Consider the following 24,391-nt stretch of genomic DNA (forward strand, 5'->3'; position numbering starts at 1 on the left):
TCCCCAAATGTTTGACATTTAAAGATTGGTACTGAAATGCATTTATCAAGTTTCTCGAATACAATAATTATTGTGCCAGTTTATTTCAGGGCAACTATTTTTATTATTATTATTAATATTATTTTTAATTCAGCGAGACCTCAATTAAATACCGACTATGGTTGTATTCAAAGATTGGTTGGTTGTATATTCCACTTTGTACTGCATTATTAAGAGCCCTTGGTTATTATCTCTGAATTTTTCATCAGCCCTAAGAAAGAAGTTTGCCTTTTTAAAAACACGTGTTTATTTTTGTTTTGTTTTTTCTTCTTGAGCATGTGGCGCCAAGTTTTGCTATAAGCCAAGAAGTAATAATTACTATTGAAAAAGTAGTATTTCTTACTACAAGAGTTATTATTCATGAAACCAGGTTTAAATGTCATAAAAATACTCGATTAAAAATTTACAAAGTAAAAGGACGTTTTCCTGCATTAAAGCACCTCATAAAAACGAATTGAACCGATAACCAAACCGCACTATCGTTTCACCTATGGCAATGTAGTAAGCATGCATTTAAAGTCGGTTGTCTACAACCAAGCCTATCGTGAAGAGCCATTAGTAGCGAATCAAAAAGACATAAAATCTGTTATTAGTGGCAACAGTACGACTAATGGCAGTCGCGACAAGCCAACGATTCCTACATCGTTACGAGCTACATCCAGTCTCTAAATAATGTTATCGAATTCACGGATGTCGAAAAAACTGAGTTGTTTTTAGGGAGGAAAAAAAAACGAGGGATGAGAAGGGAAGCGAAAATAAAAAATAATAATAAAAAGAGAAACTAAACATTCGTGGTATTTTTACGAGTTGAAGAGAATAATGCCTATCGCTCGCTTTTTGTCTATACTTGCGAGTCATAATACTTTGCTTTTTTTTCTACGAAAGTAATGATTATTGTGAAATTTTGAAAAGATAATTGCTTAACCAATTATTTTCCTGAATTCAGGACAAAATGTCATTCGCTATAATCATATCGTTTACGAAAATTGTTATGAAAATTGCTTTGAATATGAAAGCTTACAATTTTTAAGACTGTAATAGGGTTTTTTTTCTTCCATATAATGGGACGTTCATCGTACTGATGATTTTTACTTGGGGACAACGAGATGATCATTCTAAAAACTGTGTTGTCCCATTCCAAACGTGGTGGATGGTCAATTTATGTAGACTTTCTCTAGGGTAAACATGGGGGATTGATCTGCTCTTAGAAAATCCCAAATGCTTATGTTTTACTGTTGAAGAAATTTTCCCCTTAATTTATGATTGAAGTTTCTAAATGTTATACAGTGGAATTTTACTGTTGAAGAAATTTTCACCTTAATTTATGATTGAAGTTTCTAAATGTTATACAGTGGAATTCCGATTTTACGTTGCCCGTTTTGTATGTAATCCCGCTTCCTACTTCATTTTCAGCTGGTATGAGAAAGGCTATACTGATAATGTTAAAACACTCCATATTTTACTTTACACTTTTTCAGAACAAATCAAAATCGTTTTTCACCTACAAAACTCACACAAACTGTTTTTTTTTTAAGATTTTTAGCTGCTTGGAGCGATTTTGACATTCTTTTGCTCTTTTGATTGTTCATTTTTTCCTCTAATTCATTAGGTGTCATTTTTTAAACAATATGCTTAGACTTTTAACCCCACCCCCGATTTTACGTTTTCCAGCTTGGTAAGTTTTTTATGTCCCTGGTTCGACAGAAAACGTAACATCGGGGTTCCACTACAACAATTTGTTTGAAACGCGTTTTGTTATGCGAAAATTTATGCCTACAAATTTCAGTTCCAGAACGGGATAGTCAATGCTCAGTTTCTCAAAGAAGCAATAGTTTTTAAACGGTGGCAAGAAGACACAAATCCTTAAAACGATGCCAATATACAGCTTGTAAAAGAGGACGACAACGTAATTTTTTCAGATGTAGTTTGACGGAGCATGCTTGAAAAATTTGAAACAGAAAGAAATTGGGTGGTAGCTTGTACTGTTGGACTTAAGTAATACTGTTAGACAGTAATACTGTTAGACTTAAATATTGGAAAAAATATCAGCACATTTTTATCCGTTAGGCACCGAAAAAGTGGTATTAAACTAACCCACAACCTAATACCCAGCAGCTCTGGCTTAATCAAAACAGGTTTAAACATGGTTGGGTCAACATGGACTGGTAAAACCTCAGCAAAAGCATCTTCTGTTGAACGAAACTCAGGCCACAAAAAAGCGACTTACTCCAGTTGTTGCTTTATATATGCTAATAAATTGCATGTTTCGACTTCACATCCCCGTTAACGGAATTTTTTTCAGCATTCTGCAACGCAGATTAAAAGAAAAAGTCTGAAAACAAAACTGACATTAGATAAATCGTAAAATCTATATCGGCACTGAGGAATAATTGAAAATAAGATACTACTAACAAAAATACTACATGCTACCTGTGCTCTGTGTTTGATTATATCTCAGAAAATACGGTACACATCTCCAAAAACTGAAATTGTAGATTGTTTCGTCCATTACATAGAAATAGTCTGCAGACTTTCCCAAGAATCTGAGACGCACGTCGCTCTGTTCCTGTTACCGGGTTCATAACTAATGCTCACCATATTCATGCTCAAGTCTGAGAATGCTTAACATGCTGCACGCTGTTTTAAATGGCAAAACGTAGCTTAAAATTTTAGCATTGTTTCTAAAGGAAAAAAGAGGAAATGATCGAGATTAAGAAAAAGGTAGGAAATAAAACTAACAATAAATATCCAAAATACCTCTTAATATTTAAAAAGAGTTGCGCTTATCTTTAGGAGTGAAAGAACTTAGTTAACTATGAAAGAAGACAAAGATAAATTTTTCTAATAGCTGACAAATGTCGACATTACTCATTTCCGCTGCAATGAAAGAGTTAGCAGGTGAATGAAAGAGGTGTTTGATATCGTCGAAAAATTAGCATAAATAAAGGAGGATGGTAACTTTGTATTGTAATTCAGTCGAAAAATGGTTTCCATCTTTAAATCACCACAGAAAATAAAAGAAAGGAAAGCAATAAAAATAAGATTAAAGACCGATTCATGAAAGTAATGCCGCTCCCAAACATGAATTCTTTATTAGTATCTTAAATCTGCGCATTGCATGAAGCGAGGGGTAATAGCATCTTTATGAATAATGAGCCAATTACTGTACATGAATATTCAAACTAGATTGTCATTTTGTAAAAAGTTAGTGATCTCCCGATTTGAAACATCGAAATTATGCCAAAATGTCACGTAAACTTTTAACTTGCTTCCGACAAATTATTCACCCCACCACATTCTAGGAATTATATTCTTCCACTGAGAGAAAAAATATGTATACTAATATCTAAACTAGGGTATTTAATGTAATGGAAAAAATCAAACGTTTGAAAATTGCGCGGGAGCTATTGAAAAAGAGAAGTAGCAGATCGTAGTACTGTAGAACTTCGTTTATTCGGCTCCCGTTTATCCGGATCTCCGATTTATACCGATTAAATTTGTAGTTTTAGGAAAACTGACTTAAATCATAATTTTAAATTACGGTAACAAGAACGGAACTATAAGTACGCTAAACGTTCATTTATTACTTCGATTAACTGTACAATTCCTGCATATATAGTACTATAAATTATAGTAATCTGACATTGCATTGCATTGCACCCCGAAGCCCCCCGTGCCTACCGCGTTTGCAGTTTACCAGTTTTAGATGTCCAAAATGACTCGGGGCAAATGGGGCCACAGGGACAGTTCAACCCCGACTTGACCCCATAGGAAAAGACGCGCTTTTGCCGAGAGTCTGAAACCGAGAACATAGCTGTGTTTATGCCAGATGTGATTACAAAGTTTTGTTACAATATTTACTTGCTTTTGAGCCAGAGGGATGTTTTACGTTAATAATGCAACATGTTACATGGAGGAGGTGCATAATTCAAATAACAAACAGATGGAAGTTTCTTGTATCCATGCAGATGAAAAATTGCACAATTTCACAACGTTCAATCAACAAATTATAAAATATAGTAATCTGACATCACGGAGTACTTTGAAGCGTCAGTTCGACACCACTGCAGCTGAACTATTAATGATAAAGTTCTAGCGCAAAATGATCCTATGTAATTTTCTTTAAAAATATTGTTTTGACTGTAATAAAAAATGCGTTGACGTATCTAAGGATTTGTTTTGCTTATTACCCACATTTGCCGGATTATCTGGGTTTTCGTTTATCGGGATTGCTTTTGGTCCTAGTTAGTCCGGATAAGTGATGTTGTACTGTACTTGAAATATTAGAAGGAATGGATTGATAATGATTGGAAACAATGATATCCATCATTTCCAAAATATCGTACATTTCGTCTCATTAAAATGAAACTATTTCATTAATTTATGCATGATCCCAATTTGTCGTATAAATTTTCATTTAATCATCATTTTATTTCAAAAGTATAGCACTGCTTCAACTAGATTAATGGTTCGCAAACTTTATTCGGCTATGCTCTACCGAACACAGGCCCAACGAGAGGCCATGTCAGCCTAGTCGGAAACTAGGAGCCCGGACCTTTTAGGGGTCCGACTAGGAACCGGAGTAGCATTAATTTTATGCGTTTTATGGGGGGAGGGGGGGCCCGGCGACCAAATTGACCAGGAGCCTGCCTTGGCTCTCGGCGGCCCATGAGCTAACCATGCCTAAAATCTTGATGCCCCGTACTTTCTTGCTTTAAAAGTATAGCACTGCTTCAACTAGACCAGTTGTTTCCAAACTTTATTTGGCCATGCTCTATCAAACCATGTCTAAAATCTTTACGCCCTTTACCCTCTTCTATAGTAATACATAACTCATATTATTCGAAAACACGAGGATCATTCACATGACTATTAACTTGGTTTAAAAAAGTTCTGAAGCATATTAAAATTCAAAGATATTATTAATCAAAATAAAGTAAAACTGGTTGTTAATGTAAAAAAACAACAAATTACTCATTCTCGGATTCCCACTTAAAAATCAAAATGCTCCCTCAGTAGACATGCGTCTCAAGTTATTAACGCTGACAATTTATTTTTTTTACTTTACAATATTTTCTATCATAAAATTTTTATCCTGAAATTGAAACAAAACATAATTAACGTTCCCGAAGGACGTTGTTTTTTGAACAGTCAAATTAGCTCATTTTTTTTAAATAAACATTATGCTTTTGAATAAAATGTTTGTTATCAAAATATACAATCCACCTCACGATTGTTGGTATTCATCTTCGGATGAATCTACTTAAAAACTAAATCTAAGCATTGTCAAAACAAGTTTTCTTCTTGAAGCACCTTAATTTTTTACAATTTCTCCACGACGTGGAAGTGAAATAATTGATTTTTGTATTTTGTGTGCCGAGGGCTAACAATAGTGAGACGGAGTGTAGACTTAAAATGAGGCTTTCATTTAGCTTAACTCCGGTATTTAGCACATGCCATTTGACAAGGGACAAACTTCTTTACTTTTACTCGTATGAACATCATTTTGAGTTGTTAAACTATTTCATCCTCATAGATAATTAACCGTCGCAGGGTTAATTGTAAATCAACTCTCATCTGTGTTAAGGATTCAAATCTGTGCTTTTATGAATAATCTCCAACAATCATGATGAAACATCCATCATTTAATTATAACGAATTAACTTCGCTTTGTAAATTGCAGCTTTTAATATCAAATATAAATAGGGTAGACCGGCCAGTGAATGAACACCACCCAGTGAATGAACACCTCGTATTTTTTGTGAAAATGTAAGGTTTTAAAACTTTTTTCTTAAGTGAATTGACAGTAGTGCTTCCCTTGTACCCATTTCCAGAGAGAAAACGACTTTACCATGTTATGTTTGTTAACTGGTCGGGGTGTTCAATTACTGGATCGGAGCACTTTTTTCCATTTCAACCCTCCAAAAAGCCATAATGCAGAACCATGAAAATTCTCACAAGTTTTTAAAAAATATCTGCATACATCAATTAATACGATTTCGCTGTCATGTGACAAATACTGCAATACTTAACGATGCTATGAATTTTTGAAAGTGAAAATTTGCTCAAGTGTTCATTCACTGGTCAGTCTACCCTAGTACTATATGACGAATAAATAATCTCTTTAGTAAGAAAGTTTTGATTGATTCAATAAAATTTATTTATAAATTGTACTCACACAAATATCTCTAATTGCACACATAGGTCCCCACAGTTTGTAGTTCTCGTTCAGCATTTTGCATGTCTCCCAGCACTAAAAAAGAACAAGAGAAGTCTTGAACGTAATTGGATACCGAAAACAGTTTTTCTCACTAAGTTTTCATCTATGTTTTACGAAAAGATTTTCTTGCTAATGACTAGGTCATTACGCATTCCTCTGAAAATAAGTTTTACTAGGGAAATGACTATAAGTGACTTTAAAAAAAAAATGATTGCAACTGTAGTATCGTCAATTGGGAGGGGGATAGGAGTTTAATCAGGATTAAAAAGGGAAAATAGTGGAGAAATCAAATAAAAATTTTATTGGGCGTAAAATTTTCGTTCAGTAACGCTGAATATAAGGGCCTGATGTCTTTTTTAATGTTTAGCTTTTGTTTCTTTCTATAACTGACGTGTACAGCAAAACTAATTTCATGGCTTAATTTCTAATAAAAAAAAAAAAAAAAAACTTTTCACTCTACAGCGTCAGTTCAGTTTCCTATATGTTCCTGAACTTTTGTAATACGTAAACAGTCTGAACTTTGTCTAATATCAAATGTAATAAATCCTTGAAAAACCAAAGTACAGGATCTGAGCTTCCGTGAACTCCCATGCAGCGCAAGAACACAAAAAATAAATTTGCCATTTTTTGTTCGTTATTCCTCTTCTAAATTTGACTAGAACTATGGACGTATATATTTTGGACTTAATGTTACACATGGAAATACTTTTCAGATAGAAACAATAGTTGGAGTTTTTAAGTAAAAAATAATTGAACCATAAAATTTCGATCAAACCGCCAGTAAGTTCAACTGACCGCCAGTAACCTTAAAATTTCGATCAATGTGTTCCTTTTCTCAATTTCACCATTAAAAAAAAGTAATAAATAAAATAAAATAAAAGAATGGGGGGAAAAAAGAAATCTCTTAAACAGCTATTTCTAACTTCTGTTCATATTCAAACCACGATTTTTTAATTACTGCATCGTATGCGCCTTCTTTTATTTATTCATAAAAAGCTAATCGCAAAGAAAATTTTCAAAGCAATCTTAAGAAATAAAGCAATCATTAAGTTATGACACTTGAAATGCAGTTTAGAATAAAATAAAATAAAATAAAAATATTTGATGAGAGTTTTAAAAACTGCTTTGGCAGTAATAAGGATCTCTGCATTCCGTGAAGCCTGCTAGGATTTTTTTTAACGACCCCCCCTCCCCCCAAAGCATTTTATGAAATCACTATTTCAAGATCATTGTTCATAACATACAGTAATGATGTACCGAACAAGTAGTCGTTACGTGTTTTTAATGAGCGTTAGGGCACATTAAGCACACGTTTCTTTTTTATTTGATAACTTCTTTGTTTTCAGGAAACAATCCCCTGTAGCCCATAAAATAAGGAAATGTTTGCTTACCATGAAACATTCAGTTTCTTTTTTGCAAGTCTCTTCGTTACGGATGATATGGCTGAACTGAAAATAAAAGAGTATTTTGCATAAGAGCATTGACTAAAAAGATTCAACTTATAATTATTAAAATTAAAAGTGGCGAAATTGCGTAATTGAGCTGAAGCTCTTCATGTGCATCTCACCTTAATAATTAAGAGAAAATACCATAGAAAACTTCGTGGGATACAATTCTCACAGACATTTTACGGTAATTATTACTGTGGGCAGAGCTGTTAAATAATCAACACATCTGTTAAATAAAGTCGGCTGTGTGAGTTTGAAATTTTTCTCCGTGAAAGGGTTAAAAGAATCTTTTTTTTCCCTTCTATTGAATGTTTCTATTTAAAGAAATGTACGTTATTTATATTAAAGACAAATTGTAGCTGAGAAACTTATTTTTCTTATGTCAATTTTATAAACGATTCTCTCACTTTAATACAATACAAACTATTGTAAAATACTGCACGGGTTAGAGTTCTTAGAGACATTTTACAGTTTGTGTTTAAAAAAAAGCAATTTTTAGATAGATTAAAAATTTTTTACCGCGTCTCTTTGTGAACCAGGGGCTCCGTCCCCTGCTCGTTTCGCTCTCATACAGCTCATCAATGCTTACTAACAATATCATTACCATTTTTATTATTTTTATTATTATTTTATTGTTATTATGAAAAAAAAAAGATGTGACGAGCACTTATTCATGTCTGTCTTCATTTGTAAAATCAGGGCAATACTAGGTATTAATGAAACAAAATGAAATGCCTAATATCATTTGAACTGAAAACACGGGAGGTCACTGTGACACTCCAAAAATTTTCTTATTCGGTGAATTTGGTCAGACGATTCAGCAAAATTGTAATTAAAGAAAATAATTATCTATACTATTGATGCAAGCCCCATACAGCCGTGCTAAGCGCAGAAGCCGTATCTGCAGCCGAGCTCAAAACGAGAAATGGCTATTTACATTTTTGCGCTTTCATTTGTTTGATGCGGATGCAACCTTTTTAGATTAAAAAAAAAAATGTTTACCATTGACGAATGACTATAAAACGTTGTATTTAGGTGAAATATGTGACAAAGAACCACCTGGTGACCGTAACTCAATTTTGATGAAAAGTGCAGATACGGCTTTTGCGCTTCGCACGGCAGCATAGTTTATCATTAGGTAAAATTCGGAGTTTCATTCGGCAAGTTGAAAATTTCCCCCGTCCCTAAAATTTAAGTTCGGGGCGCCTCTGCATATCAGATTCACGACGCTTCTACTGTAAGTAAAGGTGAAATCAAAATTAATCTATGATTTTCTTTTTCTTTTTTAGTTATGATCTTGCCTTTTCTGAGCTGGACGTTAACGCTATTTTATATCGAACTTTTGCTTGCTTATGAATTGTTCGTATTTGTAATGATCTCGTACAAACCATACTCGTAATGTATAATGTATTTAACAGTGAACCAAAATTTGGCTTGAAAATTGTCCGTATTTCTTCGTCAACTGGCAGTAACTGAGCTTCAAATTGATGTTAGTTACTATCCTGGTAGCAGAACTTTTTTCAGCAGTATGCAACGCAGAATATAAAAAAAAATAGTCTGCAATATAAACCGACAGTAGATTAATCGCAAAATCTAAATCGGCGATGAGAAATTGTAAAAAATCAGATGCTAATACAAGTATATGCTACGTGTGTTTGATTATGTTCCAAAAAATGCGGTTCAAAGCTTCATTAACTGAAATTTCATATTTGTTTTTCTTTAAAAGTTTTAAATTTTTTCTCCCCCGATTAAGAAATAGTCTGCAAACTTTCTCAAAAATCTGTGACGTACGTCACGTCACAGCGTTGCGCTGTTTCTGCTATCGGGGGTTACTATCAAACTAACGCTGGTATACGAATTGCTCGAATAATTCGTCATTTCGCACTAACCGTCGTCGGACTTAATACAATCAAATTGTAATTAATGTTAGTGTGTGTTGATTAAGTCAATAGTCGTTATTTTGTATAAATCGTGCCGGTATATCCAACTAAAAAGCCCTTCTGCTGATGAATTATTCACAACACCTCGTGATCCTTTATTAACATATTATGCTCGTATTAAGTGATTTCTGTATTGTTTAAGGACTACATCTGCATGTAGCGAATGACAGAGCTATAGCAGGGAGGAAAAATGGTTTAACGACGAAATTTGGGAAGGGGCAGCATTATTAACCTTCTCCGACCTCCTTTTATCATTTTATCACTGAGACCTTTTTTTCCCCAAAATCCCACGCCAGGGATAACGAACAGATGGTTTCGTGCACTGAGAAGCAGGGAATCTCGCGGGAGATCCCTATCCAAAGAATCTGCGGAGGGATCAGGAATTCTGTCACGTTCAAAGATGATTGCTGCTGCCGTAAACGATAAGGTGATGAAAAATGAAGCGTGTTTAAAAAGCACCTGAAACTGGATTTTTTTTAAACTTTCGATCATTGAGATACTTTAAAAAGTTACAATTATTTGGAAATAAAAAGTGCAGTGTTTTGATTACGTCGTAAGAAAAATGTTGCTGAGCTCTTAATGCGCTAATGGAGTGATAGTAGGAAAATGCAACTCATGCATAAGAATCTGGTTTTACACACGAAATATAAACAGCTAAATTTGGAAGCTCTTTTTTAAAGACAGAAAGAGAAATGATACTGGAAACTAGGAATTTAACTTAAGGTGCGTATAATATATATGTACACATAAAGGGAGAGAGATAGATAGATAGTAAGACGGCATATGTACAAATAAACGAATCAGTTCTAAGATCTTAAAGCAAAGGTATATAAAAGCGATGAGTATATTAATCCCCCCCCCCCTAAAGTGGAGAATTTTCACTTTTTTTTCAAGGGGCAGAGTGAAAAAAAATTTTTTTTTTCAATGAGAAATTGTCTGTTTGGTTGTTAAAAATATTTCTGATCAATTAATCGATTATGAAGCAATGAACGAATAAATAAATAAATTAATTAATTAATGCATAAGAAAAAATAAATGAGTGAGTAAAAAAGTAAATGAATAAGAAAATAAGTGAATGAAAAGTGAATTTTATTAAATGAAGTAATGAAAATGAGTAAATTAATAAATGAATGCGTGAGTGATTTAATAAACGATTGAATAATTAAGCGGAATGTATTTCACTTTGCCCCGCAAACACTTGACTAACTGTATAAAACAATTAAAAGAAAAATAATCTTAGTATTAAACCAATAAATACCGCACCAAGTACTAGGTTTTACTTATTATTTAAAATGTTAATAACAAGAACTCCTCATCATTTTATTCTGAAAAAATAATTTTTGATTCACAACAAAATATTACAATATGACAATCAAGTTTTGAAAATTGCTCGTTTAATCGTATGCTTTGATCTTCAGAAGTAAATTTTCTCTGACTGGAATAGACAATATGTGTAACTACATAGTTGAAACATTACCAGATAGGTAGCGCTAAAAACCGAGTAAATATTTCACCTTTTCACTTCAACCCACGTTCCCCTGCTTTGAGAGTGTTAGTTTTGTACAATGTTTTATAATTACTTCCTTAAGTATGTATTTGATAATTTCATGCGTCAAAAAGCTTGATTCTAGAAGCAAAATTTAAATTTAAGCTCAATAATAAAGAGAAGATAAATAAAGAAGAACTATTAATAAATCATTAACACTTACTTTTATTAATGCCTTATTATTATTTCTAAAAGTATGTATTTTATAATTTGGAATGGGGGCATTAAAAATGACAATTTTATACCAAAACCAAATTTAAAATTTGAGCTCGATAATGAAGGGAAGATAAATAAGGATGAGTCCTTAATGAATAATTACCACTTACTTACATTAAGGTCTCATTATTATTTCTCAAAGTATATATTTTATAATTTGGAATGGTTGAACTAAAAATAACACTTATCATGAATAAAGATTAATTACTGAATGCTTCATTAACGCATTTTATTATTTATACCAATTTATTTATTTGTAGTGCTATAAAACAAAAGCGAAGATCAAATCATAGATTAGAAATGAACGTTACTGTAGTGTGCATGAAATACATAAAATGCTTAGTTTTTAAGAGTAGTTTTACTTAAACTTGAGCTCCTTATTTTTTCCCTCCCATATGAGATTTGTTTTTTTTTTTTCAACTCACTTGCAACCGTAAAGATCCTATTATATTAACAAAAATAATGGTGGGGTGGTACGTTTTTTCTTCGTTTATATTTCTTCGTCAATCCGCCCACTGGGCGAATCACGGCGTTTTATCTCTATGAACTCCACAGCTCAATCCATCACTCAGGGAGGACGAAATATATGAGGGAGGAGTTTTCTAGGGTGACTCTCTTGTTTATGGAGAATGGGGAACGCACACACACTCCATCCAACACAGGCAGTCAGTCTACATACCTCTTTTCATACCCGAAATTGTTCTATTGTGGTGTTGAAAACTGACCCTTATCTACTACGATAGCCGGAGCCTATTAGCAAGGTGTAAAAATATAAATAAATAAATAAAATGGCTATTCTCTTGTTGACTTTGTCTAGGTAAATTGTACTTTGTTAGTATAGTAGTAGAGGCTTAAAAGTTTGTTTCCTTTTAAAACTACTTCTTCCATTATTGCGTTCATTTATTTGTTAAATAAATATTTTGAAGAAAGGTACGAAGTAATTTTAAACATTTTTGCTATAAATTTTTTTTTCTAACTTTTCTCTCTCTCTATCATCTATTTAATAGGAACTTTTACAGAATTGCACCTGGTTCATGTAAATCATTCTGCTTTGGAAATTATTATTTCATTTTGAATTGTTTTGTAAGGCATTTCACTGTGCTATTTGAAGTTTTAGTAGCATGACTTCTGCAGTTGGTTATTTTTTGTTTTCGTTGGTTCTGGAGGAAGGGGGGGGGGTATCAACTCCACTATTTCAATTTGGTCCCTTAATTTTTAAAGGGTCAAAGAAGAGGCATTCGTTTGTTTAATCATCACAACTACAATGCAACTGAAAAAAAAATGTGGGTTAAACTGGTCTCTTACATACAGTTTAGTTTAACGAATGTTAAACGATTGTTATCTGTGTTCTGTTTTCTTTTTTTTTTTTCTTTTTTTTTTCTCCCTCGGAGCTCCTGCAGCAAATTAAAATTCCGGATAAAAGAGAGCACTTAAAAATGTCTGCTGAAAGACCACAGAGACTTTGGATTTAAAAGTGTACAACTTTGCAAAATAACTGCTAAAATGTAGTGTCTTTAATTATATTACCATAATTGTAAATAATATATTTGTTTAATAAATATCACTAAGTCCGAAACGGCAATGCAGATGTAATAACACATAATACAGTTAACACATTTTCAATGTCGTATTAATAATGCAATTAACCTAATTTTTCGTTTTTTCATTGTAAACAAAATTACCCAACTAAAATAGATACTAAATAATACAATCGTTTACTTTCCAATTCGATTGCTTTCGAGTTTAATAACATTTTAAAACTAGAATTGTTAAGTGTTCCAGAAATTTACTGATAGGTCTGAAAAAAAAAAAGAAAGGAAGGAAGGAAAGAAAGCAGAAGTGATAAAAAATGAAAGAATAAATTCGATACCTGTAGTTTGAATGGCAACCTCCGACGTTCACAAAAAGTTGTTTTTTCGTTACCAAAATAATAATAATAATAATAAACTTAAGGTAACCGACTTCGCTCAAACGAGGTTCCGTTTTAAAGTATTTCGGATAGTTAAGGGTTTACTGTCTTTTAATTTGGGTTTCAAAAGTCAAATTACGCTCATCATTTTAAATTCAGAATTCAAGAAAAGAAAAGTTTCTAACATTAAACATTACGGTTTTTAGGACTATGTATTATTTATTCAAGTTTGAACTTTTATCAGCAAAATTAAACATAAAATTGCCATGCTTAAATCTGTGGGTATGGGAGAGGGATGGGGGGGGGGGTACTTAAACATTTTTTCGCAAAGAAATTGAAGAGCAAGAATAAATTTTCTCGCAAAACTTTCTTTTTAGTGTGTCGTTATGAATTTCTGAATAGAAAGTGATTTTTTGTTCTCTTTTATCGAGGTAAGTGACCTTGAAGTAATCTCAACACTTCTGATCAGCCATATTAAAAAAAAAAAAAAATACTGACAAGCTATTTCTGAGAATAAGAAATGAAAAAAAGAAACTTTTTATTCAGAGAGAAGACCTAATCTGTGAGGCTATGTTGAGGGTTTCGCCCTACTTTCCATCTAAAGCTCTGTCATGCCAATGGACAATGTGACAGAGGAGGAGACTGGAGAGGGAGAACCGGAGGAACTTGAGAACACAACACTCCCGCCTCCAGCTCTCTCTCCCCTCTCTCTTTCCGATCTTTCTATAATTTAGTTCTAGAAGTCAGAAGTGGGCTTGGAGTTTATTACCAAGGGTGGTTTGAGTCTTGGAGTTCATTACCAAAGGCGTAGTTAGGGCCATCCTGGCCATGCCCTGAGCCAAGAGGGGAAAATGAGAAAGAAATTGCTACAAAATGTACTCCCGTCTTCCTACTGATATTTAATTAGTGAAGTTAATCACCGTAGCAATTTGAGATGCACAAACAAGCTCATATTTTAGGTAATGTATCAATAAGAAAAGAAAAAAGGAAAATGGAGTGCGATACCAAATGTGCTGATACTATTATGTGTGTGTGTGTGTGTGTAGTAATTCGCAAAATTGCATTACTAAGCCTTGAGACCTTCTGAGATGTCCTAAAATGTTGTGCAAAATTTAAAAATCATATACAAATGCTAAAAAAATCGTTCGTAATTACGCTTTCCTAATATTAAAATCTACAATTTTAAATAGTCAAAATAAATAAAGGAAAAACAGGCAAAACTCATCAGGTGATTTTTGCAGCAGCATTTCATAAACGGGCCAGTAAAGTCAAAATAGTATATGATTAAATTACGCGCAATGTGATTAACGTGTTAAAAGTTTTTCTAATAATAGGTTATGCTTAAATATACGTGATGTGATTTTGATTATGTGGAGTTATGTGTCACGTAATGAAGTTACTCGTACATCTTACGGCGCATATAACAAAAGTAACCGAGAACTTGGAAGAAAAATCCCTTTTTGTCCCTTATCAGAAAATGATTACTTTATTCCCTGTTTCCCATGTTCTCATGCGCTTTAACCCGAGTTATCATGCGCTGTCGCATGACGCGAGACATGCGACACACACATATGCGACAAGACATAATACTGTATCAAAGAGTTAAGAAAGTTTATTTAAAAAAAAAGAAAAGTGTAAAATATAGGAAATTTACAAAATAAAAGGAAAGAAAAGAGTTAATAAACGTTGAATTTATTTACTTTTAAGGTCGTATAATTAAAACTGTCAGTAAAGTGGAAACAAGTCAAATAAGTTTTTTTTTATTTTTATGTAATTAAAAACGTAATCGTTTCATTATATTGAAATTAATATAACATCGTTCCAAAAGAAAATTTCGTGATGACGAAGATTTTCATTGTAGCTGTGGCTGTGATCATGTTAACGGAATATGTTCATTGGCGCCCACAGGGGTGGGCAAGTGGGGGCTTAAGTCCCCCCTCCCTTACACACAGAAACTTCCTTGAATTTAATACTGTTTTTCTTTGCAAAAACGTAAGAACTTTTCTTTTCCGGTCATTAATGAAAAATTTATTAAAAATGTCAAATTTTATTTTTTCTAATCTTTACTGAAATTGGTTTCCATGGGGAAAATATCCTGCTAAGCCATGGGGAAAATATCTGAGCCCCCCCTTAAAATTTTGCATTAGGACGCCCATTAACACGTTATGTTATTAATCCGGAATAAGTACACTGTAATACATCCGAAAAATTAGTTTAATGTCGTCTAAAAAGCAAATGTCGTATTAACGATATTTTTCGTAGTTCGTTTTTGCGAAAGCGCAGTTTTCAGCTTCTTCTGCAATCCAATCTAATATTTCACGTTTCCGTGCATACTAAGTGCTACCTTTCTCTGTCTCTCTCTCTCTCCCCCCCCTCCCCAATTTTTCTACTAACGATAAAAAAAATGTTCATTAAAGAACAAAGATTACGATTTGCTCTTACTGTATTATGCATTGAAAGTGGTGATTAATGACTATGGGAATTTGAATTTGAAAAAAAAAAAATGATTTTCTGCTTTTCTGTTTATTGATTGCGTGCGGAGCACAATTAAATTTTTTGTACTGACCATATTTCTATCATAATTTTGTGATCTATTTACACGGCTCTATTGCAAGACTTAACTGCTTCAATTATTTAGCTGTTTTTTTTTTTTTTTTACTAAGAAATATAATAAGTCATAGTACAAAATGATGTATCTGATTTAGTTAGTTTTTGCGATTTCATCTATAATTTCATGAATTTTTGAATTATTGAAACCTGGTACATCGCAAAGAATCGTTACGATGATTTGTACATTTTTAGAGTCCGAAGGATGTCTCGGATCTTCATGATCCAAGTAGTTTTATTTTTTTTATTTTTTTTATTTTATAAATGTTAACCTTATTTTTCAAAAAATCAATCAATCAATCACAAAATAAAGTAAAAATAAATAAATAAATATAATTAAAAATAAATAAACGCATGTATCAAGTTTTTCGCACTATTGTTTATACTACTGATCTTTTACCGTTTTCTCCCCCCTCCTTTTTTCACATCCCAGAATCTTTCTTTGATACTGTTGGAAAGAAAGATTTTTGGGTTCTACTTATTTTTGAACTTCTTGTTAATTTTTTTTCAATTTTTTAAAATTAATTAGTTAATTAACTAATAGTTATATGTTGTTTTTTTTTGTTGGTATTATCATTTATGCTAAGTCTTAAGCCAAAACATTTTAACTTGAAACAAATGAACACATTTTCTCAAAACCAGAAAGATTCCTCGACTCAAAAGTCCTCGACTTTTTTTTTAATAAAAAATATAAAAACTTATAACACGATTGAATTAAATTTTAGTTTCGTAATGAACTTTTAAAAACGAAATTTATTATACTGAAATTCGCCTTAGACATATTATCCGACAAAAATTGCCTGCAGTAAAAAAACTCGTAAATTCAACTTCATGCGAATTAAAATACAAAATGTCACTGAGAGTAAACAATATTCTCGACATGAAGGAATAAAAGCACGTAGTAACAAGAAATATATTTAAATAAATTTTTACGTTAGATTATTGTTATCCGACAAATTACATGCAGTAAAAAAATCGTTGCACATTTAACTTCATTTAAATTAAAGTACAAAATACTATCGGTATTTAAGAGTATAGGTATGTATAGTAACAAAAAAAAATTTAATTACTTTCTTGATAATTCATTTAAATTGATAGATGCTAGATTATTATTGCTATTGCTATTCGAAAAAACCTGTATGATTAAAGGAAACTAGTAAACTCAACTTCATGGGATTATAACTCATAACATAATTGATATTAAACAATGCCATCGACATAAAGGAGTACAAAAACACTTCGTAATAGGACATGTATTTAAATTACTTTCAAATTTTAAAATTCATAAAATTTTAATAACAATTCAGTAGGCACTTATTTTTCTTTGTATTAGCTATTTATTGTTTTAACCCATAACAGGGGAGATAAAATAAGTAGGACATATCAGGGAACGGGAGGTCTCAAAGACTCGCGGGCATTTTTGAATTTTTTAAATTGAAATAAACCTTTTCCGAGTTAATTTTGCTGGGGCCATAGGATTTTTCGAGATAAATCGTATGATGCAGCAATGATTTTACTACTAATAATAAATACGAATCTCTTATTTATTAATGATTTTATTTCAGTTATTTAATTTTTGCTAAAAAATTTAATACCAGAAAACTGAATATAGCACATTATGGAAAAATTTTGACTGTACCTTAACTATTTGCACATTAACTAACCTCACGTCTTATTTTCAGGAATAAGTTAGTCCTCATCATCCCTAGAACATTCATTGCCTAACTTTTGCAAACATTCCAAACAACTACCAACTTCATCTAGAATATTTTGCATCTTTCCCGCATAACAAGGATCAGATAAATGAATCCATGTTCGTGGACCTAACGTGAGACCATGTGTACTACTGCCGAAAATTGTAACACTGAAAGGTAGAGAAGGTGATGTCTATGTAGACCGCTATGAAAGTATTCAATTAAATTTCAAACAGATGTACATGCCAAAAATGTTAATGAGAGAGGGGGATGTTCTAGGTCTCAAAACATGAAGCTATAAGGTTAAAACATATCAATCGGACTAAGCGAGTATTAGGGGTGGTAGAGCGAACATTTGATCGGCCTATGAGACCGCAAGTCCTCTGTTATGAGTTAACATGAGTAATTAAAGTAACATAAATAAATGAAACTCCAAAACTTTTAGTAAAACCAACAGTTGTGTAACCGGAATACTCCTTGAATGAGAATAAGGAGAAACAACATAGTACAGTGGACGCCGGTTTATTGAATCAGTGGTTAATTGAATCCACAGTTTGAATGAATCAAACCGTCAAAAACAGAAGAAAATCTAGTTTTAGTGAATTAGTCGCTTTATTGAATCAGCCACTTTTTGGAATCAAAACTGCTTGGAACGAACGTGATTCATATAAGCGACGGCCACTGTAAAATGATTCCAACAGATATATTTTGGCATTTTTCACAATCGTCAAAACGTATGACAGCAAAAACAAATATAACTTTGATTTTAAGACAGTTAAATTGACAAAGAATAAATGAGCGTTTTGCATCACTTTCATGTAAGATAATAAATGCAAAATGTAAGAGATATTTTTGATAATAGAATAATTTATTAAGTCTTAAAGTTACAGAAAATTCCTATCTGATTTTCTTGTGTGGCAAAAATGTTTTTCTCTCTGAAGATTTTTAAGAATTTAAATTAAGAATTTAGTAACAGACAGCAGTTGACTAGTGCTTCTCTTAGATTTAAAGGCACATTCAACAGAATACTATGGCATTATTTATGAATACTAGTAATTTGTAAAGGAAAGACACATTAAAAGAAGCGAAAAATGTGAAATACGTTGAAGTGATAACAAAAATCTTAGAGAGATAATACAGTATAACGGGATGCAATAATAGACAGGAATATGGGATAGTTATATTAATTTCCGAAACAAATATTAAATTAATTAAAAATTTACATTTTTTTAGAACTCAGAAACGTAGGGAACAAATTTCAAATAAAATTTTACATCAATAACAAATTAACAAAAAAAAAAAAAAAAAACTTCAGATACGTAGGAAAAAGTATAGATGAAAAACAATATGCTAGAGTTAGTTTTTAATATTAAATGCATTCAGAAAGTGGCGTAAATATATTACTGGGAATAAACTTGGTTATGCTTTAAAGAAGACCAATTATGTAAGTTGTTTTTAGTTGTAATTTATAATTTACGCGTTCAGATTAAAAGAAAAGAAAAAAAAAGATAGACTAAGAATCAGGATACATTTACTTAGCGATTTATATTAAACGGCAGCCACAAATTAATAAATTAAAAATAAAATTCGAAATGTGTCAACGCGATAACAATAATTTTGGAAAGATAATACGGGATAACAGGATACAATACGGAATAAGGGATAGTTGTATTAACGTCTGAAACAAAAATTACATTACTTTAAAATCAACATTTTTGAAATACTTAAACGTAGAAAAAAGTTTTGCGGAATACAATATGATATAATTTGTTTTTTAAATTAAACTCATTTTAAAATCAGAAATTCAGAAAAATACATTATCAAGAATATCCTGGCCATGTTATAAGTTACAATTCTGATATTCGGATTAAAAGAAAAGCTAAAAGATACTAACTAAAAATAAGATACATTTACTTAACGATTCATATTGAACGAAAGCCACGAATTAATTAAGTAAAAATCAATTTCGAAATATATCAAATCGATAACAATAACTTTTGAAAGATAATACGGGATAATGGAATACAATAATGTGCGGGAATAAGGGGATTTCCGAAAAAAAAATCATGTCTTAAAAATTAACTTTTTGAAGCCCTTAAAAGTAGAAAAAAGTTTTGCGGAATACCAATATGTTATAGTTAGTTTTTCAAATTAAACTCAGTTTAAATTCAGAAATTCAGAATAAATACATAATCAAAAAAATATTTGTTATGCTATAACTTACGATTCTGATATTCAGATTAAAAAGAAAGCAAGAAGATACAAACTAGGAATAAGGATATATTTACTCAACGATTCATATTGAGCAACAACTAGAAATTACTTAAGTAAAATTAAAATTCGAAATATGTCAAAGCAATAACAATAATTTTTCGCGTAAGAAAAAGATAATGGATACAATTATCATCTGGAATACGGGATGATTATATTAATTTCCGAAACATAGATTACATTAGTTAAAAATTAACATTTTTTAAAACTCAGAAACACTAAAAAGTTTTAAGGAACACTAATATGTTATAATTAGTTTTCAAAATTAAACGTATTTTAAAATCAGAATAAATACATTATTATAAATAATATGCTAGCGTACAGATCAGAAGAAAAGAAAATGCATGCAAACTAAGAGTAAAGATGCATTTGGATAAAAGATAATCAAAATACTTCTTGCTAACTTTTTGATTAAAAGGAATAAACGACGCGGAAAAAGCCCAAATTTTCAAGAACATGCAGCTAAGTTTCGGACAATTTTTGCTTAATTCACGACATTTTTTCATTCTAGTCAAAAGGACATTAATCATGTTGCCACAAATCAATAAAGTAAAAAGAAAATTTACTTCTAAACGAAATTTAGTTTTTAAGAACCTAAACTTAAGCTATTCGATTTCCATAAAACGTCACATGCAAAACGTAAAGATAATTCTCCTTTTACCCTGAAATCATCTTCCTGAATTGTTGCATAAAAGATGGTTATCACTTTCGATCTCGATATTATCCAGCTCAGATGGATACTATGTAATTAATGTAGAAAACATCCACAATTTTCTCCGGTGATGCTTAAAACCCTCATTTATCTCTGTCATCACTTCAAAGATGCACATACCTCATCAAGGCAGGCCGCTCGGCAGCGGGTAACGGCAAACACAGTTTCGGTGTGGGAAAACTCCTCATCCTCAGCCCACACGGAGCCGGCAATCAACAAGAAACCTGCGAACGTAACCACTAGCGGACGCATCTTCACCACTGGAGTCGGACACAATGTTTGAATGCGGGGCCGGCGAAGCCCGCGTCTTTTAAATAGCTTCCCTCCCCTCTTCGGTACTCTCTGAAGTCCGGTTTCTGATCTTGGCGACGGTTCGCCTACGGATGGATTTCAACTTGGTGGAAATCTTACTTCTGAGCAATTAATGAAAATGAAAAAGGGGAGAGTTTATGAAGAGGATTTAGATCCGCGATATATTTCTTGACTTCTCTTTTGTTCGGAGACTACATAGTAGGCAGTATTCTGCATCGGAAGTTGGAAAGGAAGTAACTTGCGTCAATCCGTTTCACTCTCGGTATTTCAATCGGAAGTGCAAAAAGAGATCACCTGCTGGATCTCTATTGAGACAGAAAGCAGTTGAGGATCAGGCATACGGCTTGGATGTCAAAAATTAAATCTTTTTTTTTTCTTTTTCTCTGTCGATGTTAGTACTGCTGGACCATTCGGACTTTTTATCGTCAGTAAATTTCTCAAATATGACTTTTCTGGTGAAAAGGGGGGAAAACACATCAAACCGCTGCAAATCATCAAAGGCGAAGAACGTTAAAAACGGAAAATAGTGTATAGTTTTAGCTTACGCTAAATCAAATAGTTTGAATAACTAAACTTTTATATATATATATATATATATATATATATATTTTTAATGCTTCTCTTCAATGGGCGTAAACTTATGACAAGATAGATAACTGTCTAAAACACACACACACAAAGCAACAACAACAAATAGTTAAATAAAAAATAATACCAATAGTGATTTCGAGAGAGTATTATGAGATTTTTTCTTTCTTTTTTTCCCAACAGGCTATCTCACGGACCTAGATCTATGTACTCGCAGACCCCGCAGTGCAAGGGAGCCTACATCACTAAGGGGCCCTGACCCAAGAAACCAAAGAAACATTTTACAAAAAAAAAAAAAAAATATAATAATAATAATAACAATGAACTATACTTAAATTTTAACTAAAACACCTTTGCTATGCGAAAAAACTGAAACCCAACACATATTACTTAGCACATCACTTTATTTAATTAATAAATTGAAAAAAAAAAGGAGAAGTAAGATATTTATGTTCATCTGGAAATTTTTATTAGAGTTTGAGGGTTCAGTGGGCCTGCACACTTTTCTTCAGACCCCTTACTTGTTCATACATAATAGCGAGCAAAGTATTTGTTAAAAAAATCATAAAATATTCGAAAAATATTTTAAACTTGATACACTTAATTTAATCTCAGAAACAAAAAATATGATGACTATTCTTTTTTCTTTGTCAAAAAGCACGCATTTCTACATTTTCTTGACAACTTTCTTTTTTGTAAAAATATTATTTATGTAAAACTCAGAATATTACAACAGTGGTAGAATTATCAAAAAATGAACTAATAATGGAGCTATTCATCGCTAGATCAAAAAGTATAATTGTTGAAGTGGTGCTTGAACAAATATTTAGATGGATGATCTTGGTCGAAATACTTTTAACCAGGGCTATGAAGTCAGAGTCGGAGTCAAAAAGTTGGAGTTGTTCTGTTTTTGGTGTAAAGGAGTTGGAGTCGGGAGTCGAAGGTTTGAAATTTCAAGTGTCGGAGTCGGTTATTTTCTCACAAAGCCCGCAACTCTGCCAGTGCTTGCTGAATCAGAATAATAATTTTAGGAGAAATTTTTTCATTAATTGATTTTAAATGAAAAGAGTCGGAGGCTCTAAAATTCCCGGATGAGTATGAGCCAGAGCCGCAGTCGGTCAGTTTTCCTTCGACTCCGCAGCTCTGCTCTTACTAACTACGTCTCTCTTACTTTGTGAACTTATTCCTCTCTCTCTGTCTTTAAGGAAAACGTACTTAATACAAATGTTATACCTGCGCAATCGGATATAATTATTTTGGTTTAGAAACCGAATCGGATTGCCGAAGTTTAACTCTTATCATTAGACGTGTGAATAATTGCTGTTCATTCCTTGTATTTGATACGGCGCGCGGCGCAGATAAGTGGCATTCCTTCTTAGTATTCCTTTTCGAAGCCTAGTCTATTTAATGGGAAGAGATACTTAGTATTGAATAATGAACCCAAGAATATCCGGATTCACTTGAAGCATTTGAGGAAATCTTTATTTGATTTCAAAGATCGCTGTCTATAGACTTTATGGTAGACATTCCTTAGATTCTGCTCATGTTTAAGTCATAATTTATAAATGTTACTTTAATAACTCTTTATACATTCGTTGCTTATTCTACTTATCGTAGTCTCTAAAGCAGAGAATCATAGTATATTTAAAAAACTTTTTTTGCATTACTAAAACCTTATTACGCTTATTAATTGAAAGCCTTGATATGCGACAATATCCGATGTTAGGTAATGGGATGAAATGCAATGTGTTGGTGACTTAACTTAGGGGCTGACACCTATGATGTCACACATTTTTTAAAACGTATTTAACACCCCTCTAAGGCACACAGGTTTGAGAGCAAAAAAGAAAAAATAAATGAAGGAGCACATGTTCGAGGGAGCAAACAAAATAAATAAATAAATAAATAAAATAAAAGAAAAAATGAAACGAAAAAAAAAGCTCGGGGGAGGGGGGGGGAACCGAAGGCGCACGGGCTTGAGGGAGCAAAAAAAAAAAAAAAGACCCGAAGGCTCACAAGTTTGGGGACGCAAAGAAAATGAAGGCGAACAGTGAACAGGTTCGAGGGCAGAAAAAAAGAGATGAAAGAAAGAAAAAAAAAACCCAAGACGAACACGTTCGAGGGCACAAAGACATCGAAGGCACACAGGTTTTAGAGCGTTAAAAAAAAATAAATAAATTAAAAAAAAAAAAAAAAACGAGACGCACACGTTCAAATGAACAAATAAAACAAAACAAAATAAAATGAAGGAAAAAAGGTTCGAAGGGGCAAAAAAATTATATTAATTTGCATTTTTGGCATCTTGAATTCAAATTATGCTTTTCGCAATCACGAGCGTGTGTGTGTATGAATGCGCGTGTGTGTGTAGGCGTTCATGTGTGTGTGTATGTAGGCATATGTGTTTGTGTCTGTGTGCAGGCGTGAGTGTGTATGTGTGTGTGTTGGAGTGTGTGTTTGTGTCTGTGCCCAGGCATGAGTGTGTGTATGTGCGTGTAGGCGTGTGTGTGTATGCGTATGTGTGTGTAGGATATGGACGCAACCTGGAGACGGTTTTCGCAAGAGGAGCAGCATCGAGGCCGGTCGACGCGACGGTGGTGCTGGCAGAGGGAGGTGGTGGGAAAATAAAATGATAGAAATTCAAAACAGTCAAATGAGAACAAAAAGCAATCGTGATTGCTCAAAAAAATAAATAAATAAAAATAAATAATTTGAATTTTTGGCATCTTGAATTCAAATTATGTTTTTCGCAATCACGAGTGTGTGTGCGTTTGTGTAGGCGCATGTGTGTGGGTGTATGTGTGTATGTATGCATGTGTGTGCGTGTTGTGTATGCAGTGCTGTGTGTGTACGCGCGTGTGTATAGGCGTTCGTGTGTGTATGTAGGCATAT

The 24,391-nt window shown here is 32.7% G+C and overlaps 1 protein-coding gene across 1 annotated transcript in view; it reads right to left on the reverse strand.

Moving 5' to 3' along the window:
- Nucleotides 1–20,854, reverse strand: part of LOC129219032 (uncharacterized) — a 58,670-nt gene extending 37,816 nt beyond the window's left edge. Inside the window, exons 1-3 of the mRNA XM_054853352.1 lie at nt 20,723–20,854; nt 7,651–7,707; nt 6,218–6,292 (exon numbers count right to left, since the gene is read on the reverse strand). Of these exons, the coding sequence (XP_054709327.1) occupies nt 6,218–6,292; nt 7,651–7,707; nt 20,723–20,854 (264 nt within the window). The remainder of the gene's footprint in view (nt 1–6,217; nt 6,293–7,650; nt 7,708–20,722) is intronic.
- Between the last annotated feature and the right edge of the window lie 3,537 nt (nt 20,855–24,391).

Source organism: Uloborus diversus, chromosome 3 (assembly GCF_026930045.1).
Source record: "Uloborus diversus isolate 005 chromosome 3, Udiv.v.3.1, whole genome shotgun sequence".
In the NCBI taxonomy this organism is placed as follows: Eukaryota; Metazoa; Arthropoda; class Arachnida; order Araneae; family Uloboridae; genus Uloborus; species Uloborus diversus.